The 21,306-nt window shown below is 40.8% G+C and overlaps 1 protein-coding gene across 15 annotated transcripts in view; it reads left to right on the top strand.

The window, feature by feature from the left end:
- ADGRL3 (adhesion G protein-coupled receptor L3) overlaps window positions 1-21,306 on the top strand; it is a 515,791-nt gene that overhangs the window by 283,136 nt on the left and 211,349 nt on the right. For all 15 annotated transcript variants that reach the window (XM_051790785.1, XM_051790777.1, XM_051790772.1 and 12 more), the window contains exon 5: window positions 11,728-11,837. In XM_051790785.1, the coding sequence (XP_051646745.1) occupies window positions 11,728-11,837 (110 nt within the window). The remainder of the gene's footprint in view (window positions 1-11,727; window positions 11,838-21,306) is intronic.

Raw genomic sequence — 21,306 nt, 5'->3', positions numbered from 1 at the left:
ATATCCTGCATCTTTTTATCCCTCAAATGCAGTGAGGATGAATATGTTAGTGGGAGCTATGCTCTCTTGGGAAACCCCACTGCCAAATTTGAAAGCTTCACATGGCAGTAACAGTGCAGCTCCCTGTCATAAAATGGAGAATTTTATTTGCTTTTATTAAGTAACAGAAGCTTAATTAAGTTTCTCCTGAATGTAATAAAACAGTACAGCTGAATGTAGGTCAGTCCCAAGTAATTGTTTCACTACTTTAGCAGCTGTTTAATGCTTAAGTGTTAAATACGAATGCTGATTTTTTTTTTTGATTTTTTTTTTTTGCCTTTTTGAGAAGGGGCTAAGTAGTCTCTTTCTCAGGGGACTGTTAGGTTAGCCTTGGCCCTTTGAACCTAATTAATCAATGATGAGGCTCTTCCAGGGCTGGCTGCAGAATGCTCTTTAATTGCTCACTTGTGCAGTCATTTGTTTTGTTTAACCTGCAATGGATTAAACTCTGTTATAAAGGTCCTTGCTTCTGTTGTAGAACAATTCCAACCATGCAACAGCAGGCTTGATTCCTTACCCCCCTGGGGACATGGCAGGGAGAATGGGAAGGACGGCTCTCCCTGCTCCCCCTCTCCCCACTGGTGTTTTTGCGGGTCCCCCCATCGCTGCCTGTGACCTTCCCAGGGTGTGCTCTTGGCAAAGGGAATATCATTAGCTGTTAATATAATCCAAGAATTCTCCAGATATCTCCCTTGCTTTCTTTCATTAAATGTGAAACTTTAGAGACAGAAACTTTAATGATTTTCTGTGCGTGTGCATGTGTGTAATACTGTATGCTCTGCTGGGACCCCTCTGGCATCCCATGTCTCCGAACAGCTGTCAGGCAGCTCAGATTCTTTTCCAAACTGCCAATCTCCAAAAATATTTCCTTCTCTTCTCAAGTATGGAATTTTGCCCCTGAGTCAGGGAGTCTGTGCAAAGCATTGGCAGGGTTTGGTGACAAAGCTAAGGCTGCAGAAGCATTAGGGCCAGAAATAAGATCTTTTATACTAGTTGGGGTGGTGACCAGGACTATGAATTTCCGGGCTACAGTGGGACTCTGCTTTCCCTTTGAGCCCTAGTGAATTGTTTTGAGACGTTGTGTTTCTTGTAATGCTTGCCATTAACATTCAAAAGAAAGCTAGATCATTTTAAGATGTTTCAAAAAGAGATGTTAAAATTTATCTTCCTTTTTATTAGTTCCACTGCAGCAAGGCACCCAGTGGCTTTAGAAATGTAAGTAATGAAAAGCAGAGAACAAATGTTAACTATAGAAATGATTTATGGAGACATCTGATGAATTTATCCTGCATCTTTACCCTTTCATCCATCTCCCTGGACTTCAGCTAGTATGTCTGAGCAGCATCAGTCACATATTTTAAAGCTGACTTGCCAGAGACATGCTCCATGCTCTGGAATGTGGATTTCCCAGTTTTTGCCCCACCTAAGGCTCCCATGCAATTCTGTGCAGGCCTTTTTTCTTTTCTTTCCCCCCTCAGAACTATCTGGGTTGCATTACCGAAGTGGTTAGGCACTCCGTGACACAGCCTGCTGCCTGAAAAATGCTTAATAGCCATCAGCTTCAACTGCTCTCCATGAGAATCGAGGAGTCCCAGGCCATGCTTGAACAGCTGGGCCTTTTTGTGGCTCCTCTAAGAAGAATCAAGCTCTTTGGAAAAATTCAGCCCTGGTAGGAGGCAGAGACTTTCTGGAAAACTTGGCCTTTGAGTTTAGCTTTTTCAAAGGAAACTGTCTTACGTACAGAGAGTTTAATTCTCTGAGTACAGCATCAAACGGGCTCTGTAGCATGAAACAGACGATCCTCTGCTAATGAATTATTTTCCACATCTTCACAAAGAAGACTTGAGATTTTGCAGAAGCCCTGTTGCTCTGTTCATACCAGTTGTTGTCCCAAAGATGTTCACAGGTCCTTTTCCTATCAGACTTTTTCTGAGAGTAGCCTTTTTAGCCAAATCTGCGTGGTTTTTAACTGTATATTTTAAAGGGAGATAAGGTATATAATTAGCAAGTAGTGTCCTTTTCAGGATGCTGACCAGATAGGGCAAGTCAGGAGAAGAGCTGGTAGGCATATGAAGCTGATAACAGATAGGTAGGTAAATAGATATGGTGAAAACTGCCCCAGGAAGGACAAGTGAGGAGGGAATGAGGGGGTGGGGGGTAGAAGTATGTGATCACTGACTTTCCCCAGTTTAGTGCTGAGCACAGTGTGAGAAACCCTCTCTGGAGCTGCTGGACAGATGTTCTCAAAAATGCTTCCCCTCTCATGTTGCAGCATGCAGCCACAAAAAGTTTGGTGCTATCTTTAGACATTTTGAAGAACTTCACAATGGTGATTCCAAGTGATAAATTTAACATTAAGCACATTTTTTCCCTTACTGTTTACTTCTGAATATGCTTTGGTTGGGCAGTGCTGAGCTGGGAAGGTTTTGTGATGCTTTGCTTTCTCTGGAGCTTAGAATCAAAGTGCAGACTGCCTTTATTCAAGCTTTGGGCTGAAGATCAAAGAGAGGCAGCATTGGTTATGTTGGAATAATTTTTTTTTTAAAAAAACGACTTTTTAATATCAAAAACATATTTAGTTCATTTCAGAATTACTCTTTGAGAAACTTTTGTTTGTTTCTGATTATTATTTGTATTGCTTTAATGCCTGAGACACAGATAGGGGCCAAGTCTCCTTTGCATGAGGTACTGTACAAAATCAAGCGCCATTAACAGATGCTGTATTAATAGCATATGATCATGACAGGCTGTTTGTTTACTCACTAATATTATCTTTTTGTCTGAACTGCTTTAGCCTTGATGCTAAAGGTACAACCTGTCACACGTTTCTGATCCTGCATTTCTCTTGGTCAGGAAACTTACTGCCCTCCTCCTCCCTGCCTCTCCCCCCAAGAGGCTGAGGGATGAGTGCCATCTTAACTAAAATCTATGGACTTTTACTTCAAAATCACCTCAGTATCATGCCATTGGCAAGAGTGATGAAGAGAGAGGTTGCTCTGGGTTACAGAAATGGTACTGCCTGGGTGCCTTTGGTTCACTCTTGAGTTCATCAGGGAGTTGCCCAGCCTTGACCTCCCGTGCTGTTTGGACGTATCCATTTTTGTTTCATTCAGTTATTATGTCAAATTTGAGATGGAGTGCAGTACAAATTATTTTGGCCCCAAACCTTTCTTTAACCCTATTTGCAGAGGTGAAAGGCTAATATGCTAAACCTACCAGCCTATGCATACAGATTACTTTAGCCCGTTTAGAGACAATATTCTCTAATTTCAGTTTTATCTTCTGTAGGAATCGTTGAGAGGCTGAGATGGGGGTATTGGGTGATGATAGTAAATGACAGCAGCATTGCAGGTGTTATTATGGGCTGCATATTTCCTTGTACTTGGAGAAAACGTCAATTAGTAAAGGGGAATGCATTGGAAGTAATACCAGATTTTCTTTTAAAAACGGGGTGGGATTTTTTTTTTGTTAACATATTTAAAATGTTTCTAAATGTTCATGTTTTAGTTTGCTTTCTGCTCAGCCAGCAGATTCTTGCCTCACTGTACTACAGGGCTGCAGCACCTGGGTGTCTGGCAGAGCATCAGCTCCTTGTGCTGCCGACTCAGTGGATAGGTAGGTAATTGTAGACTGAGGGTCTGAACACTCTTCAGAGCTGTTGTAGAGAAAATAATCCATTGCAACTTGTTCTGGCTATCTCAGCTCTGGGTAGCTGCGCTAAAGAAGAAAAAAATGGGCTTTAACTCACATTGACTTGTGTTAAAATGGCAATGAAGACAAAGTAATGTAGAGCGCCAGCTGAAATTCAGCCCAGACCTCCTCTAGCCTTTAATTTGACCTCCTAGCCCAAATTAAAAGCCAGAATGTTTTCTGTTCACAGTTATTTTAACTAGTGTTAAGTCTGGCTAAACTGATGAGCCTTTTATTGGTTGGTGTGCTTTAGGTGTTTACTCTCCTTTCCAGATACCCTGTCAGTGTTTTGTAAAGTGTCTTTTTATTAGGCTGCTACAGAAGTTTATGGAGTTGGAAGAAGTAGAGTACCTGTAAAAGGGCAGATGTAGTTCTTTAAAAGATGAGCTTTACAGACTTAAGGCTTTCCTGGTTTGCTGTTTAACCCTAAGGACCATCCAATAATGTTAGCCTACATTGCAAACCTGGCCTTGCTTGTGTCCTCAGCTCCTCGCAGCTGGAGCAGCACAATGACTGCTTGAGATGTGCTCAGTGTAGATCTGTTTTCCATCCTGACCCAAACCTTTTGTCCAAACATACCCAGTGGTTTGGGCATATTGTTTTGTTGTTCTTGCTCTAACAATGAGTATTTCTTTCACCAGGCCTGCGTTCAGGTTTCCTGTTGCTGCAGGGATGCTGTACCCAGGCACACTAGCACAGGCCACTTGGCAGGTTCTCCTGTTGCAGTACACATTCGTTGCCTCTGGGGATTTCAACTCCTGTCCTCACTGTGCTAATTGCAAAGGGATGGGGCAAAAGAAATCCAAGGAAACTATAAAATGTAAGAGGCATTACATGACGAAGCACAGAGGAAAAAGTTTTCATTGCTTGGGGAGACCCTTGTCTGGAGATGGTTGACAAGTCACATCATCCCTGCTGGCAGGTCCTGCCCTAGACCTCAGATTACTGACCTGGGGAGTTCCCTGTAGCTGAGCAGATACACCGTGTTCAGGGGTGCCCCAAATTTCCAGTAAAACTCTTAAATCTTGTGAATTTGCTGTTAAATGCCTCTTGTTAAATTTTAAGGACTTTATCAATGAGTTGAAACAGTGCAATTACTTTTTCTTTTTTCTTTCATAAAACTGGTGTATAAATTATTTCCAGGACCTGTTTCCCATCTTGCTCCCAGGCTCTCCATAATATATCAAGGTAGTCCCTTTGGTGACCTTTATGGTTCAGATTTGGTTTGGCTGTGCAGGATTTTTCTGCTGTTTGACTGGCTGGGGTTCTGGTGTGGTTTTGGTGGTTTGGTTTTTTTTGTTTTTTTTTTTTCTTTTTTCAATTTTGCTTTGTTCAATATAAAATAACAATCAGGGGAATGAAATAGCTTGGGGCTTTAGAAAGAGGACTGCTTTTCTTCCCATCAAACTTTGTAAGATTTTACAATAACCATAGCAGTTTGAGTGTATCTCGTTGGCACATCTCCACAGAGGCACTTGGTGAGGCTGCAATTAGAGTGCTCTGCCTCTCCTTGTATTAGTTTGATCACGTAAGAAGCAGCCTATCTGACAATTTTAGCACCTGGATAATTAAAACCCGTCAATAAAACAACAAAATGCAGTGTGTAGTGGGACTTGTCTGTGCTAGCATTAAACACCACAGATAATTATATCGCAGCAGAGGTTGGAAAGCCAGCCTCTCAGTGCTCTGAAAGATCAATAAAAAGGCCCATTCATAATGAAAAAAATGCTAGAGAAACTGGATTTTCATCTCCCTGTCATTAGATCCTTTGCTTTTAAGGTTTTGCAGAGGCAGAAAAAGATTCTGTTGAGGAATTCTTTTTTTCTGGAAGCTAAACAGGTGGAGGATTTAGCTTTGCTTTTATGCAGCATGTTATTGAAAGCAAATGTGGTGAACCAAAGTCTTTTCTCAGGGTTTGTGATTCTGTTCTCCCCTTTCCGCCATTCACTGCCTCTCTTGTCTGCTTGTGGTTTGTTTGGTTTTTTTTTTTTTTAATTTTCCCCCCTTATTTGCAACCCATCACGTGAGCTGCACTTTTGAGTGAAATTTCTCTTTGCTTCCTGTTTGCTTTCTCCAGGGCATTATTTTTATTTTTTTTCCTTCTCTTGGCCCTTCCTAAAGGGTTGATTTGGAAATATCACATATTGACAGGGGAGAACATACTCCTGGCTGAGTTATTTGCTGTGACAACCTCTTTCTTAAAGCACTCATCCAGAGAGGAGATTTTTGTGTTCCAGAGAAGCAAAAGGATGTCTTGCAGCGTTGCCATGAAGGATAATGAATTAAGTCTGTCTCTTACTGTAAAACCATTAGAAAAGCATAATAGACCTTGAGAAAGAGGCTTAGATATTGATGTCTTGGCTATATTAGCATGTCTAGGCACATGATGGCTGCCTTGTCTTTGCAGAAAAAAAACAAAGTCTGTGTGAAGTAGGTGTTTTGGTTCAAGGAAGGGGGAAAGAGTATCCTTAGTTTTTGGCATGGTTTTTGAGAATACCTTGTTAGAAGTTGGTGTAGGTGGGGGGTAGCACCAGCTAAGAGTAGGGCGTGTCAGCAGCAGCATGGGATGGATATGGCAGCTCAGTACATTCCATAGAAATTCAAGTTTGTGGATATGAAATTTTCTGATCTTCAGGGTATTTAAGAGCCTGGTCTTGGGCTCTGACAGTCTGTTTACAGATTCAGTGGAGGCAGGTGGCTTCCCCATTTGTAGTAGTTTCTACTATGCCCTGTTCACAGGAGCTTCTGGCCATGGCATCACAGTAATTGCTTCTTCACTTCTGAAGGGCTTGTCTCGAGGATGAGGACCAGGAGAAAGAGGGTGTGTTGGGACAAAATGGATGTTTGAACCTTTAGGCTTGCTGTGGACCTGTGCGTGGATTCTGGTAGCTCTTCTCCTGATGTCCCTTGCACGACAGGTACCTACCTCTGTGGTTTGGGCACCTGTTTTTATTGTCTGGGGCAAATGGTCCCCACCTCTACGGGGAGCTGGAGAACTTGCTGGTATTGCACCTGCTATGATTACTGCTGAAAAGCTTTTGTTCGGGATTGATCTTTTATTTTGTGCTGCCTTTGCATTTTTGTTCTGTCAAACATATTGACCCAGACATGTCTAGCCTGATGTTGTTGACATGCCTGTGCTATTAAGGTTTCTGGAAAGGCCTAAAATAAACTGCCAAACTATTATTTCTTTTTTCCTTTTTTCCTTTCTTTGTCTCTTGCTAAATGTATTAACAATGTCAGCATTGAAAAAAAAATTAAAGATATCAGAGCAGGAATAAGCAGCTGTTTATGTCTTGAAATGTTTTTGCTTCTCTATCACAAGATGACCTTGTTGCTTAAAAATCATAAAAATGTTGCCAGGGAGAAGAAATGGAAGTTTGCTGAAGGGAAATGAAGTTTTGGTGGTGTTTTTTGTTTAAGTCTGAACAGAGTTGCAAGCAGAGTTGAGCCCTGCAGCTGGTCCTGAACTCAAATGTTTCCTTCAGTCCCACTGCTATAGATGCAAAACAAATGCCATATGAAATATTATTCCTGCTTCACATTAAAGCTCTTGAAAGTCGTTTTCCACTGGAACTGGGAGAAGTTCTGCAAAAATAATCCATGTTTTGTGTTACAGTGTATGTGTTACACTGGATTGACACCTCTCTTCTAGATTATTTTTCCACATCTGAAAGACAAAACAGGGACCTTAACAAGTAGAAATGAATGTAGCTGGAAAGAATGAATAAAACCTCCCCCCCTTTTTTTTTTCTCCTCTAGTGACTGGGATAATTTACACTTTTCCCTCTCCAAAACATATATATGAATAGCATGAACTTCTCTTTATGAGATGATGGAAGATTAAAGGCTGCCAAGTACCTTGGAATGATTTTTTAGAAGGGTTTGGAGTATCATCTTTTCCTGAACACACAGGAATATATGTTGCCATCAGTGTTTCAGGTTGGGGTGAAAATGCAGATCTTGGGTTATGCTTCTGTTTGTGGTCTCTTGATTGCTCTTGGTGAGCTGTGTGGACACTCTTGATTCAAGCAAAGTGTCCACAAATCCCAGCAGCAATTATGGAGGTGACCTGAGACAAGCAGGGTCTTTACTCGGGTGCCTACCTTGCACTTCAGGGAGCAACAAGGAGAGGAATGGTGGCAGGTGGAAATAAAGACTGCAAAATAAAACACACACATTTAAAAAAAAAAAAAGGATAGCTATGAATTTCTTGTCAGATTTCATGATAGATGGCAACAAGGGAACTCAAACCGACCGCTTGAGCGGCTACTTTAATTCTTCCATGTTTCCAGAACATTTCCCATTAAAATGCTGGATAAACTAATAAAATGAAAGCCGTTTCTATAATAGGCATAAAGTTGTCTATCTGGTCCCCTGAATTCCCAGATTCCTCCCACAGTTCTCTTGTTTGCTTGGCATCACAGCATATGGAAAGTGAGAAAATATCCCAAAAGGCCAGGGATAGCTTAGGAAAGTTGCAGCATGAGGGCAATGCAGGGGAAAGAAAAGTAGTTTTCTTTGAAGGAACTGATGAATCAGTCTAGAAATAAGAGTTGCTTGTGTAAAGGCAGTCATCAGAGGTGTAGATGAGTGTAAAAAAAAAAAAAGAAGTGACTATAGTTTTCTGTAGTACAGTTATTCTAGAGCCATCAATGCAAACTGTTCCTGCCCTGTTGGAGGAGGATCCAACGTGGTGGAGAGCTGCAGTTTCTGGGGTATAGCTAAGAGACCTGGATGGTGTTTCTGTGATTGCCCAGCAGAGGAGATGGATTTATACTCAAACTGGTGCAGTGCTGGTTCTTGCTGCAAATTTTAGCTCCAGTAGTCAGTAAAGATCTTCCTTCAAGAAGGGAGTTAAGAATTAAAAGGAAAAAAAAAAAGGGGTGAGGGGTGGGGGACAAGACAGGAATAGCAGATGGGACATGACCGAAAACAAAACCAAAACTAAAAAAAAAAAAAAGAACAAGGGATCCTTGTTGCATTGACTTGAAAGGTCACAGCTTCCAGGAGTTTGGAATGAGTATTACCAAGACCCAAGTGCCATGAAATCCCAATATTCCGTGTGTAATCCTATGATTTTAAAAAGAAGAACTCGTGGTCTGGTTTGCTGGGAATGGAGTAAGCATGAATATGTTACAGTTTTATTAGCCTTCATTTTCAAGACTACAGATTCATCTTCTTGTACACATCTCCTTTTCTATGTCATGTCTTGCATGTCACTTACTGTCACCTGGGCCTTTAATCTGTCTGGAAAGAAATATGACAAAATTGAAGGAACCAAGAAGCTCTTGTGAAAGTGCTAAAATATATGAGCAAAAGCAGAGAAACCAGGGCTTTAATGATGAGTAGTTTTTACCTCTTTGTCCCCTTAAAATTTCTGTAGCCTGATGTCTGACAGTAATAGTTGGTTGAACAGGTATTAGCTTTTTTCTTAAGGGTTTTAGTCTAAATTGTCCTCATCCCTTAAGAATGAGAAACCTGCATGGTTTCACCCTGGGGTGATAAGAGACAGTTTTGTGCCAGACACAGTTTTGCTGCCCATATGAAATGAGTGTGAAAAAAAAAGCAGGTTGAGTTCTCCTGGTTTTGATTTTTTTTTTTCTGTATTAGCTCTTTTTCTGTTAATTTTGTGAGGTACTGACAGAACACAGTATTTGAGATTTTATTTAGGAGTTTTTCATTTGGTTTTCTGTGTTTCTTCCCCAAGGTGCCACTGACAATTTGATCTCACCTTCTTTTCAAGTTTCTTTGCTTGGTAGGCATAGAACCCCATTCTAGGGTTATGTAAGGGAGCTTCAGGATATTCTAGAGTTGGGGGGGAAAGCCTATAGCAGTACCCTGCATTCCCTACTCTACCCTTTGTATCCTTATGGTTTTAGTCTCTCTGGTGATATTGCAGAAGGTAGCATGTATTTGGGGAGGTTAAAACTGATGTTCACAGCCTTCAACTTCCAAGCCGAGTTTTGAAACTCTGGTTATGAATCTAGAGCTTTCTAGGTTGCACATTTTCACTTCTGTTTTTTCTATCTAAGTTCTTGCATTAAAAAAAAGTGGATGCAAGGAAATGGTTGACTATTCAAAGCAAATACTTCCTTGCAGACAGAAAGAAAACATGCACAGATGAACCCTAGATGTGTTTGTTTCCCTCCAACTTCCAATCCCTCATAACTGTGCTTTCTTACTTGTGATTTTGAAAGGTATCTTTGATCCATTACCATTATTCTATGTAACGTGGCCAGGGCTGTCTCTTCAGCCAGAAAGGCTATTGATTAGGCCACTGCAATTGCTTTTTGAAAGGCACATTGAGCCCAGTAAAGGATTTTTGTTGAAAGTGAAATTTTGGATGATGTTCAAAGTCTCTCCTGGAAGACTGCCCACTTGCACAGTCCAAGCTACCTGTGATGTCCCAGCCAGGCCTTTTGTCTGTGAGTAGCATAGGCGAGGACAACAAAGTTACTTTTTTTGTTAAGAAAATTATTTTTCTGTGTGTATGATAACAGTAGCCACTTGCTGTGATAAGTGCTGTCTTTCAACTAGAAAACACGAGAATGTCCCAGCCCTCTGGATTATCTGCTATCCAGCAAAACAGCCTGATGAACAAGCGTATCAGCTCTTATTAATCTTTCCATAAAATTAAAGAAATTATGGAGCTTAAGGCAGTCACTAATGAATCAATTTTAATTTATGGGCTCAAATAAAATCCGCATTAAGGCTGACAAACTGTAGCCTCAGGTAAACATGAAGCATTTCCACTGCAACTCTAAATGAATTCTGTGCTGGATGTCACAGCTTCTGCTAGAAGAGCAGGAGGGTCAGGGGTCCCATATCACGTCAGAGGAGGCAAAATCTTAAAGGAAGTAAAGGCAGTGGTCTAGCCCTTGGGAAGTCTCTCTCTGGCACGCAAAAGCATAAAAATCAAAGACTAATTATATTTTTCTCTTTTCTTTAAATGAACAGAGAGGCAGAGGATTTTTGTCTATAGAATCACTGTTTGCTAAATGCTTTTGCATACCCAAATTACACTAAAATTGTACATAGAGGTGCTTGTACCACAAAAGCAGAGGCAAATGTGGGTTTCTATACATGCACAAATCAGTCACCCATGGACATGTATATGTGCCTCAGTAAAAGCATCTTGCAGGATCCAACCTCTGTATTTGTGCTCTTAACCTGAAAGATGCTCACTGCAGCAGCCAAGGTCACCTCCTTCTGTGTGTCTCCTTCATGGAGATCAGTGCTTGCTTTTTGGAAAAAGTACGTCATCTCAGGAGATGCAGGCATGCTGGGCAGAATGATTGAATAAAACTTAGCCATTTGTAGTGAATGCAAGTATGTTGTCTTGTGAATGGTCAGACTGGGAGGTTTCCTTAGCAGGCTGTGTACGAAAAACATTATTTTGGATTTTAGACAGCTTTTATTTGGTGATTTTTTTTTTCCCAGTCAAGTGTTGCTGTTTCTAGTCTTTGCTTTGCATTAAACAGTATTATACAAGATAACTGTTTTTGTAGGAACGCTTTATAAACATGTTGTAAAACATATTGTTATGTCTGCTGTAAAATATACAATGATTATTTTTTGCCACCGTTGTTGTTGGTTTAGTCTTTGCGTTTTGTTTGGTGCAGATGCTGGTATTTAAGGTTAATTGAGGTCACTGTAATGGAGTTTGGGATTCAAGAATTAGAGGATTATGTACCTGTAGACATGTTTTTGACTCATCCTCTCAGTTTGGTTTTAAAGAAATAGCTCCTGGTGCTGTAAGAACTGCTTGGAGGGGAAGGGTTGTACCACCATGCCTCTTCTCTTTTGGCAATAAGCTGATGAAGACATTGGTATTTGCCACCAGCCTTTCCATGCTCACTGATGAGCTTCCCCAGCTGATGCTGAAGTCCTGGCTTCTGCATCTTCACCCTTGTTAACACTGGAGGGGCCACTCAGCTTCTCAATCTGTCCCTCTGTATGGTCTGTTTTCTGACTCTCATTTTTGTTGCTTTTCAGGTGCAGTAATCGGACCCAGTGTGCAGTTGTTGCTGGCCCTGATGTGTTTCCAGACCCATGCCCTGGGACATACAAGTACCTGGAAGTGCAGTACGAATGTGTACCTTACAGTATGTATCTTGATATATTTGCATTTCTTTCTTTAAAAGAGATTTATTATGGAGACTGGGCCAACCTTGAGCTTGTCTCTTGTTGCCCAAGGGCGAGTAAACCAAACCACGTGCATCAAGTAAGACTGAGCTGATAAGATATGAAAAATTGTTCTCTGTGCAAGGTTTGCGCTTAGATTAAAAATATTCTAATAATGCCCCATATTTTCTGTGCTGTGCAGTTTAACAGTAACATATCATCTTTTGGAAAACACTTGGGAAACCCTATTAGAGAAAGCAGACCAGAGGACTACTGCTAGCTTCCAGCTGCTCTTCACAGAGGTTTATGATTGTGATCATACAGCAGTGCGCTTCAGCTTTCCTATGTCCGTGTAATTGGTGACATTTGATAAGTGCCTTACATACAGTATTGTATCACCAGGGAGGTAGAAAGCTAACGTTTTGGGAAATTTGATGTTTGATGGTAGAATATACTAATTTATAAGCTTCCATGGTTATGAAGGCAAATTACAGGCAATCCGGTTTTGAGGCAGTCATCTGAGATTACAGCAGTGTGTGCCAAACAGGAAATTCAGAGATGCGAAAAGTTAAGTGTACCTCAGAATTTGCTTTCTGTAGAAACCGAATTTGTTAAACGCAGTTACAGTCCTACTGTCAAAAAGGTCTTACCTCAGAAAAGAAATAACGACAATACTAGGAGTGCACTTTTTGTTAGCAGTTGTAAAGAGCTGAGCAGTGAATAACAACACCATTTCTAGGTTTTCTGTTGGAGCGGGCCAGAGCTTATAGCACACCTCTCAAAATAAAAAAGCAGGTATGGAAATGGATGCTTTTGACCCACAGTGTTGTACTGAGAAAGCAGCAGGAAATTTCAGTTTGCTGAAACCCAGGATTTGGCTCAAGGACTAAGACCATCTTCTTCGCTGCCTCGAGCATGGGCTGCAGGAAAGCAAACGTGTCTGAGCAGTGACAGGCACACTGTCCAGAGGGAAAGCAGGATCTCACAGCCCTTTGGGTGGTCCCCATCCCTCATGCAGGAGGTGGCCACCTGCCTACTTCTGCCATCTGGGAAGGCTGCATAGTGTTTGACTTCTGAGAAACTGCAAGGCCAGGGATGCAGCTTAAGCCACCTCTCTGAGCAAAGGGGACCTCTTGGCTGAGGGACTTGGATTCTCTGCTGACGGGAGGCTCAGCATGTCCACATTTGTTTTTTTCTAAACAAAAATGTGAGGCTTCTAATTTCAATGATGGAATACTTTTTATGGAGTGAGCTATTAAACCATGGAAAGAGTGACATCAGGGGCTTATGGTCTGCCCTAGTGAGCAGAATATTCTCCAAATTACAGTTTGGAGTTATTCCACTCTAAATGAGGTCTTTCATTTTAGAATTGACACTGTTCATTGAGAGGGTGAGGGGAGATTGCTTTCAGTTTATCATAGCATGTTGTATTTCCTTGTGATTTGTGATTTGCATGAGATATGCCATTCCTTCTGGAGACTAGACTGGTAAAGCAGTAGTTGTTACCTAGTACCCCTCTGTAGCCTTTGTTGCATATAAAACAAAGAGGAATTTTGAAATGCCTTGTGAGAAAGGTAATATGTCAGTATTATGCTCCATGGCGTTAATCGACCCTGTGTACAAGATGTAAAATAACTCAGTACTGAGGTTGCTCAGTACCAAATGTACAGTAGGGGATTGTGTATTTTTTAATGATCTGAATGTGGGTAGGAAAATGTCAACAACTGCCACAATACCTTTGCAATTAAATTAATAGCTTTGATGGCTCTATCCTCCATTTCTTTATGAATCAAATATAATACCTCTGCAAGTAGAGTTATGGAGGGGGAAGACAAGGCGTGAGCACATGGTGAAATAGGATCCAATCTCCTGAGCTTGTTGTTCTGCATTGCCTAGGAAATTTTGGATCAATTTTCATGTGTTGTTATTCAATGTAGCACCAGAGAAGTTGGCTGTGTTGAGGCAAACTGTCCCCATTTGTCTGCAGATATAGAGTCAAAAACCTAGGGCTCTTCTCCTACCTGAAGTGGTGGATTTGTTACTGCCTCCATTTCTTCTCTCAGAATGATCAGTTTAATTTTGTAGATGTTCCCTACCTCAGCCCCACGAGTGCCCCACAAGTGAAAGCTGTCCAAGTGATGGGGAAGGTATCAGCTCTGGGCAAGTAGATCAGAAAAGGTATGGTTGGACCAAAGCTACGCCTGGTGGATGAAATCTATTTCTCCCTTGATGCCCTGAGTGATGCCTCTACTGTTTGAAAGGTCAGTTCTTAACACTGAACCCAGGTGCTTCAACTCCTCTAGCCATATTTGGGCTGTTGTCCAAGTCCTTTCAGGTCCAGCTTCCTTAGCTTCACTCCCCACACCCATCCACCGTGTGTGATGTTTTGCTTGGAGGAAGGGAGTGGACTCTATGGGTTCTCCAGCGCTGGGGAAAACTTTTCCTCAGCCACTGACATTTCATTGGTGGCTCAGTGCACCGAGCCCTTGGTGAATGGTGGTGTCTGCCATATGACCATCTCCTAAAAGAACACATCAGTTGCATAATAAAGGAACTAATAATTTAGTCAGGCACTTGTGTGCAATTCCAGCCTACCTCTGTCTGGTTGGATGGGTTACTCCTTACAGTTTCAAATTCTTCTTTGTGGACAGAGAGAGGGTTTACCCAAGTGCTGGCTCAGCAGCAGAAGGGACTATGTGTGCATCTCAAGAGAAGAGAGTTTAGGAATCATCTTTAACAGATGTTATTAGGACTGACCTTGGGCACTTATGCTCAATATAGTGCTAGTGTATACGCTGCCTCAGAGAAAAATTACTTAAGATTTAAAACTCCATTGGGTAGCCTGCTTCTCTTGAGATTTTATTTATTAACTCTTCCACCACTAGCTCATATCATTTTCAAGAGGAAAGCATGCCCTTTCCTCTCACATGGGGGAGAACCAAACCTCCTCAAACTTCAGTAGCTCATATATTGTGAAATGTTCTTTATATCACCCCATACACCACATTCCTGTGTGTTTACTAGAGATACCCCTTGCAAAGAGAGTTTCACGAGGCTGCAGTTACTTTCAACACATGGAGAAGGGGACAGATGATTATGCAGATAGCCCAGTCCTTTCCTTATTTTCCTGATCCTGTAGTCACTGTGTGTGGTAGAAGCTGCCTTCTACAAAAATGGACAGTCATTCAAAAAATGTCTGGACTTTTTTGGTTGCCCTCTGACAGGGAAAAGCAAGTGAAAAGCTGGTGATTTCAGTAGGTAAAAGATACCAGCCCTAATTTGACAGGCTTCAGTGGCATCAGGTGTCCTGTATTGTTGGTATCAGAAGAAGTCATAAAATTAATTTTGTCTTTATCAAAGCAGACCTTAGCTTATAATGTGTATTTCTCTGACACCTGCTTTAAATATTGCCCTTTTTCTTCTGAAATTACTACTCCAATTTTCTTAAATTGAATTTTCTTTTAGTAATTACCAAACAAGAGAGTTTTTTGATGTTTTTTTAATTTAATTTGTACTACTGCAGATCTGCAGTCTGCCATTGCCAGAGCTGTGGACACATCTTATGGTGGAGAGATGTCTCAAGCTGCATTTAAGCTGTGTTATGCTGTGTGTGATTATGAGAAACCTGACATGGTGAGGGTCCCTTCGATCCAGTACTCTGTTGTTTCCTAGTGCATCCCCTCCCTCTCCCCTTCTCTCTTTACCAAGCAGAGTTAAATGGGTAATTGGAACAGCAGTGGTGGAGGTGGTTTTGTGAAGCTAGGTCAACACTCATTGCAGAAACGCTTCACTGTCATCTTCTGGTGCTTGTACAATCCTGTTGTCATGGTGCCAGTACATCTAGGAGTGTAATTTTTCTTATTTCACCTTTGTAATGTGCTAAGGGCCTTCCAATTTTACTTAGGAGCCAGCACAGAAAGCAGATGAGTGATTTATCCAAAGCTCTATGTGAGGCTGGTGGCAAGCAAGAGAGTGCAGTTTTGCAGGACCAGTGGTGGTGGGAGAGGGGCTGGGCTAGCTGTCATTGTAAGCAGCCAGATTTTCAATTGGTAATCTGATAAACCTGAACGAACGTGTTGGTTTTCCCAATGCAAATACCACCTTTGTGAGTATGTAACACTTTACAGCTCAAACCATCCGTGTTTTAGTAGTTCTGCACGTATCTCTGAGAAGGATGAATGAACTTGCATGACTTCAGCATGACGAGCCTCCTTCCCTTCACTTTCTTGAGCACACGTGGTCCGTGGGCCACGGCACTGGCACTGCCCTTCGTGGATGACACTATCACCCAATGGCTTTGACTGAAATTTAGGGATTGTCTGCATTTAGTTTTTATTCAGGTTTTGAAAATGGCACGAGTTGAAAGCACCAGAGATATTTTGCAGTGTTTTTTCTGTTCATTTTCCCCTAGAGACAACTGTACAGGCTTCCAGGGAACCCAGCATAGTGTGGAAAAGAGGATTTAGCTAGATGAGTATGATTTACCTTCAGTTTTTCCTGAGCTCCCAATTCCCTTAGGTTCTGGATTTTGGAGTTCACAGAATAACTTGTACACTGATATCCTTCAGAAACAGTCTTTTTTAATAGGGAATTGGAAAATTTAAGCTATAGGGTAGGGCAAAGTGGAAAAAAGGTGTAGAGTCAATGAGGACAAGCCTATTGCTGCGTTGATAGAAAATATGGCATCTGCAAGAGGGAGTGAGACAGGTGCCTCAGGCATGGCGTACTTCACTGTGATGACAACTTACCTCACATCCAGGCAACAAGTCTTCCATCAGTTTTTAATAGTGAGAAGATCTGTTCAAAGGGCTGATTCCTGCAAGGGAAAAATGTTCATGGCTTCCAAGGAAGGATGAATTGTCCTTCCTTTCCATTCTCGCTAAACAGGCTAATAAATGTTTTGAAGGCACCAAATATCTTTGGTGCTTACAGAAAATTTCCTGCTTCTGCAACACTAACAAGAGGAAGGAAAAAATGCTTGAGTTCATCACTTCTTTTCTTAGGACTTTTTTTCCTTTTAAACACGGAACCTGAAATCACATTTCCCAGTTGCTGTAGTGATGGAAGGAAAGGTCATAGCCTTGCTAGAAATATTCCTTTTATTGCTGATAGAAGAGTAGATGGGCTCACATATCAATAAAAGTGAGGGATGGTAAGCGTGATGTGGGAACAGAATTCAATAAAGTTTTATTGTATCACAAGTGGACTGAAGTGCATTTAAAAACATTAAATGAAGGCGCACAATATCTGCTCTGCTGGACCTTAGGGCCAGTGAATAGACAGATAATTGAATAATGACATTTTTAAGAGAATACAAGCACTAGAAAGCAAACTGATATTTTCATTGCTCTAAGATTGCTAGTGGAAAGGGAAAGAGGAGGGAGAAGATAGGACAAAATTGCAATCTGAAAACAATTTAATGAGACCACTTTTCCGAAGAATACAGTTCTTAATTATTTCTGGAGTGCTGTAAGACCATTATGTGGCCTCCAGGCTTTCCCTCTGTGCGTTTTCTTGCCGCCTTCTCTGTCGGTTGAGACACAGTGTTTGTCCGCTGAGAGCAGTGCTGTGCTTCTGTTAAACAAATGGACTTGCAGCTTCTCTGCTTTTCTTTTGCCCTGGGTTTTTATGTTTGTTTTGTTTTGTTTTTGTTTTTCCCAAGAGAACTTGGTCTCCTGAGGCCCAGTAGTGAAAATGGCAAATGTTCCCAAGGGATTAAGCCCGACTGTTGGCGTTTTGGTCAGTAATGAGCAAATTCCCTCCTGAAGCCTGGCCTCCTTTGTTTTATTTAGTTAAATGAATTATTTGTGTGCAAGGGCTAGGAACGGTAATTAAAAACAAACAAAAAACCCAAACCAAAAACCCAGCACCAGACCTAACTATCCATTATGATTATTTCTGAGCAAAGAATCTTTACTTTGTCTCCAGCTGACAAATTACCTTTCTTCCAAGGCACACAGTTTAAGGGGCATTGTGGCCAAAAACCTCTCTTTCTTTTGTATTCACTGAAACTCACAGCTTTGCTTGCTGGTTTTGTTTTTAATCCCCAGAGGCAGAAATGAAGGATGTGTTACTTCCCGTATCAGTTGTCTTTTACTGTGTGTTTGTGGGGAAAGTGCACCTACACAACAGCCCATTGGAAAGCACCCTTGGTTAAAATAAACCTGATATTATGGGGCTTCGCAAACCTGGAGGCCGAGCTCTCTGCGTAATGTTCGGGAAGGGCAGAAAAACTAAGTGCCAAGAGCTAGGGAAATAAAGGTGTTTGAAAACTCAAAAGTAGCCTGGGATGAAAGGAAAAAGAACATTTTTGTGAGACATAGTGAAATAAGTGGTAATGTGGTTAATTTTTGAATTTGAAATGAGGTTGGCTTAAAATAAAGGTACATGGTGATTTCCAGTGTGTGTTTCTGTAATGCATACTGGTTTTAAGGTCTGCTGTCAGCAGGAAATCTATGGATTTTCTTGTGAGAAGAAATTAGAGAAATGTTAGGCAATCTCCATAGTAGGAAGACCATCACTACCTGCTGCATCTATAATTTCCAGTATGCTTCTGTGAAAAGCCAACTCTTGCTGGCTCCTGTCATTTCAATCCTTTCCTCTAGGTTGTGGAACACCTCATGTCTTCTACTCATTCTAATATGAGCCTTTGTGCAAAAAGTAATTTTTTCTCTGTTGCTTTCTTCTTAGTGTCTAGCTGATCATCTGCTGAACCAGCTCACCACTCCCTAGTCCCAGGCTTAAAGTATTGCCTCTATTCACTGATGCATTCTGTCTTTGTACTGTGTTTGGTTCTGAAAATCATATCTCAATGAACAGCAGGTTTTGCTCCCGTGTGTCTTTGAGTTGCACATGCTGTCTGTATCACCACAGAGAGGGCACCACAGTACTGTGCTTAATTGTTTTAGGTCTGAAATGCTGCAGTGGATAAGAGTTGAAGTCAGTTATAGCCTGGGCACCTATGTACTTGTCAGCTGATCATGGGATGTTTAATTGCACATTTGTTGATACTTTTGTTATATTTTTAAGGAACTACAGTGGCAAGAAGTTTTTTTTTTTCTAAGAGTGTATAAAAAGGTTTCTGTAGTAGAGTACAAGAGGCAAAATTCACATCCCTATTTCCACAATCACTTCACTCTCACAGAACTTTGCAGTGTGGAGATCCAGACTTTAAATAAGTCAAAGAATTGTGCCTAGATCTGTTACATGTTTCTCACATATGCTGTTTTTCTTGATATAGAACCTTGTCAGTTTTCCCAAGGACCTCTATAACGGGTTTATTATGGAAGTGGAAGGTGGAAAACTGTGATGAGTAGTGTAACTTTTTTTATGAAGATTATGAATATAAGGGAGTAACTCAATTCCTGTGTGACTTCTATATACTATTTATTCCTTTACAATCTTTACCCACAGCAACTGATTTTTTTTTTTTTTTTTGAGTGAGAAAGTGTATATTTGTGGTTTGGGTCTAGTCAATAATTTAAACTAGAAGTTTCTTAAAATCTTTCAAGATTTTAATCTTGAATGCCTTTGACCTTTGAGTCTGAATCAAAGGCCATTAAATTGCAGGGAAACTTTTCTTTTAGTGTCAGCAAACTTAGGTTCAGGTTCCTGTTAACCTGAGGCTGTTTGAAGTCATTAGCTTTTTTCAAGAAATTATTCTTTGTCACACCCATTTCTACCATAGTAAATGACAGACATTGTCTCAGGAAAAATGGAAATTGTAACCAATACTGGGCAGAAAGAAGAATGAAAATCTGGTGCTGCAGTCCTCCCACCTTGGCAGCTGGTGGTTGCACATCCAAATAGCAAGGCATCTTTACAGTGTCTGAAATGAATTTGTGTTGCCTTAATAAAGATACTAACAAGATGTAGCAGCCTGACCCCTGCAAACATGCTTTTCGGGAGTTCCAATGGGAAGAAACCACTGGCTTTAGGTCATTTGTACCAAGCCATATTTTTCGTCTTTCTCTGACAGGGCACCAGCAGATATTTGCTGCCAATTTGCTGTCTAAACATGTCCCCATACTTCCCAGTTGTCTCTGAACAATTCTGTCATCATTAAGAGGAATATATTTCTTTCCATCTTTAATAACCTATTGTCTAAATTGGGCTATTATACCAAGCACCCTCTGGGGACTTTGATATGGATTTAATACATTTTATAGAAGATCTTCATGGAAATAATATTTATATTTCCAGATTTTATTCCTATTTTCCTTTAGTTTCTCTCACAAGAAGTACTGCAAAGGTTCCTTTCATTGGTGTAAGCAGTATAAGGAGATTAAGACCATCCTTGCCAGGTGCTATTATAAATCCACAAAAGAAATTAAATACATTTATTGAGTTTTATTCTGGCCAATAGGGAGAACAGAATATGTGTATCCAGTGGCTAAGTTGAGGATTCAAGTTCATTTCTTCTAGCACATGAGGGAGGAGAAAGGAGGGGGGAAATTTGAGTATATTAAGGCAAATCCCTTTAGTGTGTGAAATACGAAAGCACATCTTTCCAGATCTAAAAATACAACTTTGTTGAGTTTCTTTATATTAAAAGGGCTCCCAGGAAGAGAGCCAAATGCATCTGAATGTATTACTTTTTCCTCATTTCCTCCACTTCCCTTGCTAACAACATTTCCAGTTGACTTTTAACAACAATATAGGCCTGCATGAAACCACAGTAGTTATATGTACCTCTGGCAAAGGAGGCAGAAACGCAGACGGCATATCATTTGATTTTGGTTAGCTTCTGCCTCTGTTTCTAAGAGGAGTTAAATGGGAGGAGGAATTGTGGAAGACTAGGGCAAAGGAGCCATCCCCAGGGTATCCATTTGAAAAACAAACAAAAAAAACCAAAACCCCAAGCAAAATCGTGCAACTTATTTCTACAGTTTTCTTATCCAAAAATAGTCATGATGTGTCACTTACCTGGCCTGATTGCCAGGTTATGCAGAGATGTTCTTAAGGGTTTTTTGAGGTGTGTCTGACTTTTTTTTTTTCTGGGGTGGGGAGGGGGCCTAAGGGGGTTGATAACCATGTCAGATTAGAAAAGATTATTCCAATTGATTTCCCAGGTGAATGTATTGCTGAGGGTCTAAACTAATCTTCTCCTCTAAAGTCCTTTTCCTCTCCATGAGTAACTTAAATATGTCTAATGTAGTTTAAAAAAAAATGCCTTAATCTCATTTATCTTTAATTTCTCTGTTCCGCTCTACAGGCCCACATAAAAAGATTTATAGTGAGTATTTATCCTGTCCAATATCAAAAGCAAATTCCCTTCCAGATCTCAATTTTCACTGATAATCCTCAGAGATGTATAATTTTAATTTACCTTGCAGATGACGTCTACCTGGTTTCCCCCCTCTGCTTTTATGAAGGTATTATTCCGCTGCACCTCATTAACTCTTTTCTTTTTTCCTCTCGTGTGTGTGTTTGAATAGTGTCTGTGAGTGA

The sequence above is a fragment of the Manacus candei genome, unplaced genomic scaffold, assembly GCF_025592945.1.
Source record: "Manacus candei isolate 608988 ecotype Guabito, Panama unplaced genomic scaffold, ASM2559294v1 h1tg000028l, whole genome shotgun sequence".
Classification (NCBI taxonomy): domain Eukaryota; kingdom Metazoa; phylum Chordata; class Aves; order Passeriformes; family Pipridae; genus Manacus; species Manacus candei.
This window is presented reverse-complemented; position numbering and strand designations above follow the sequence as displayed.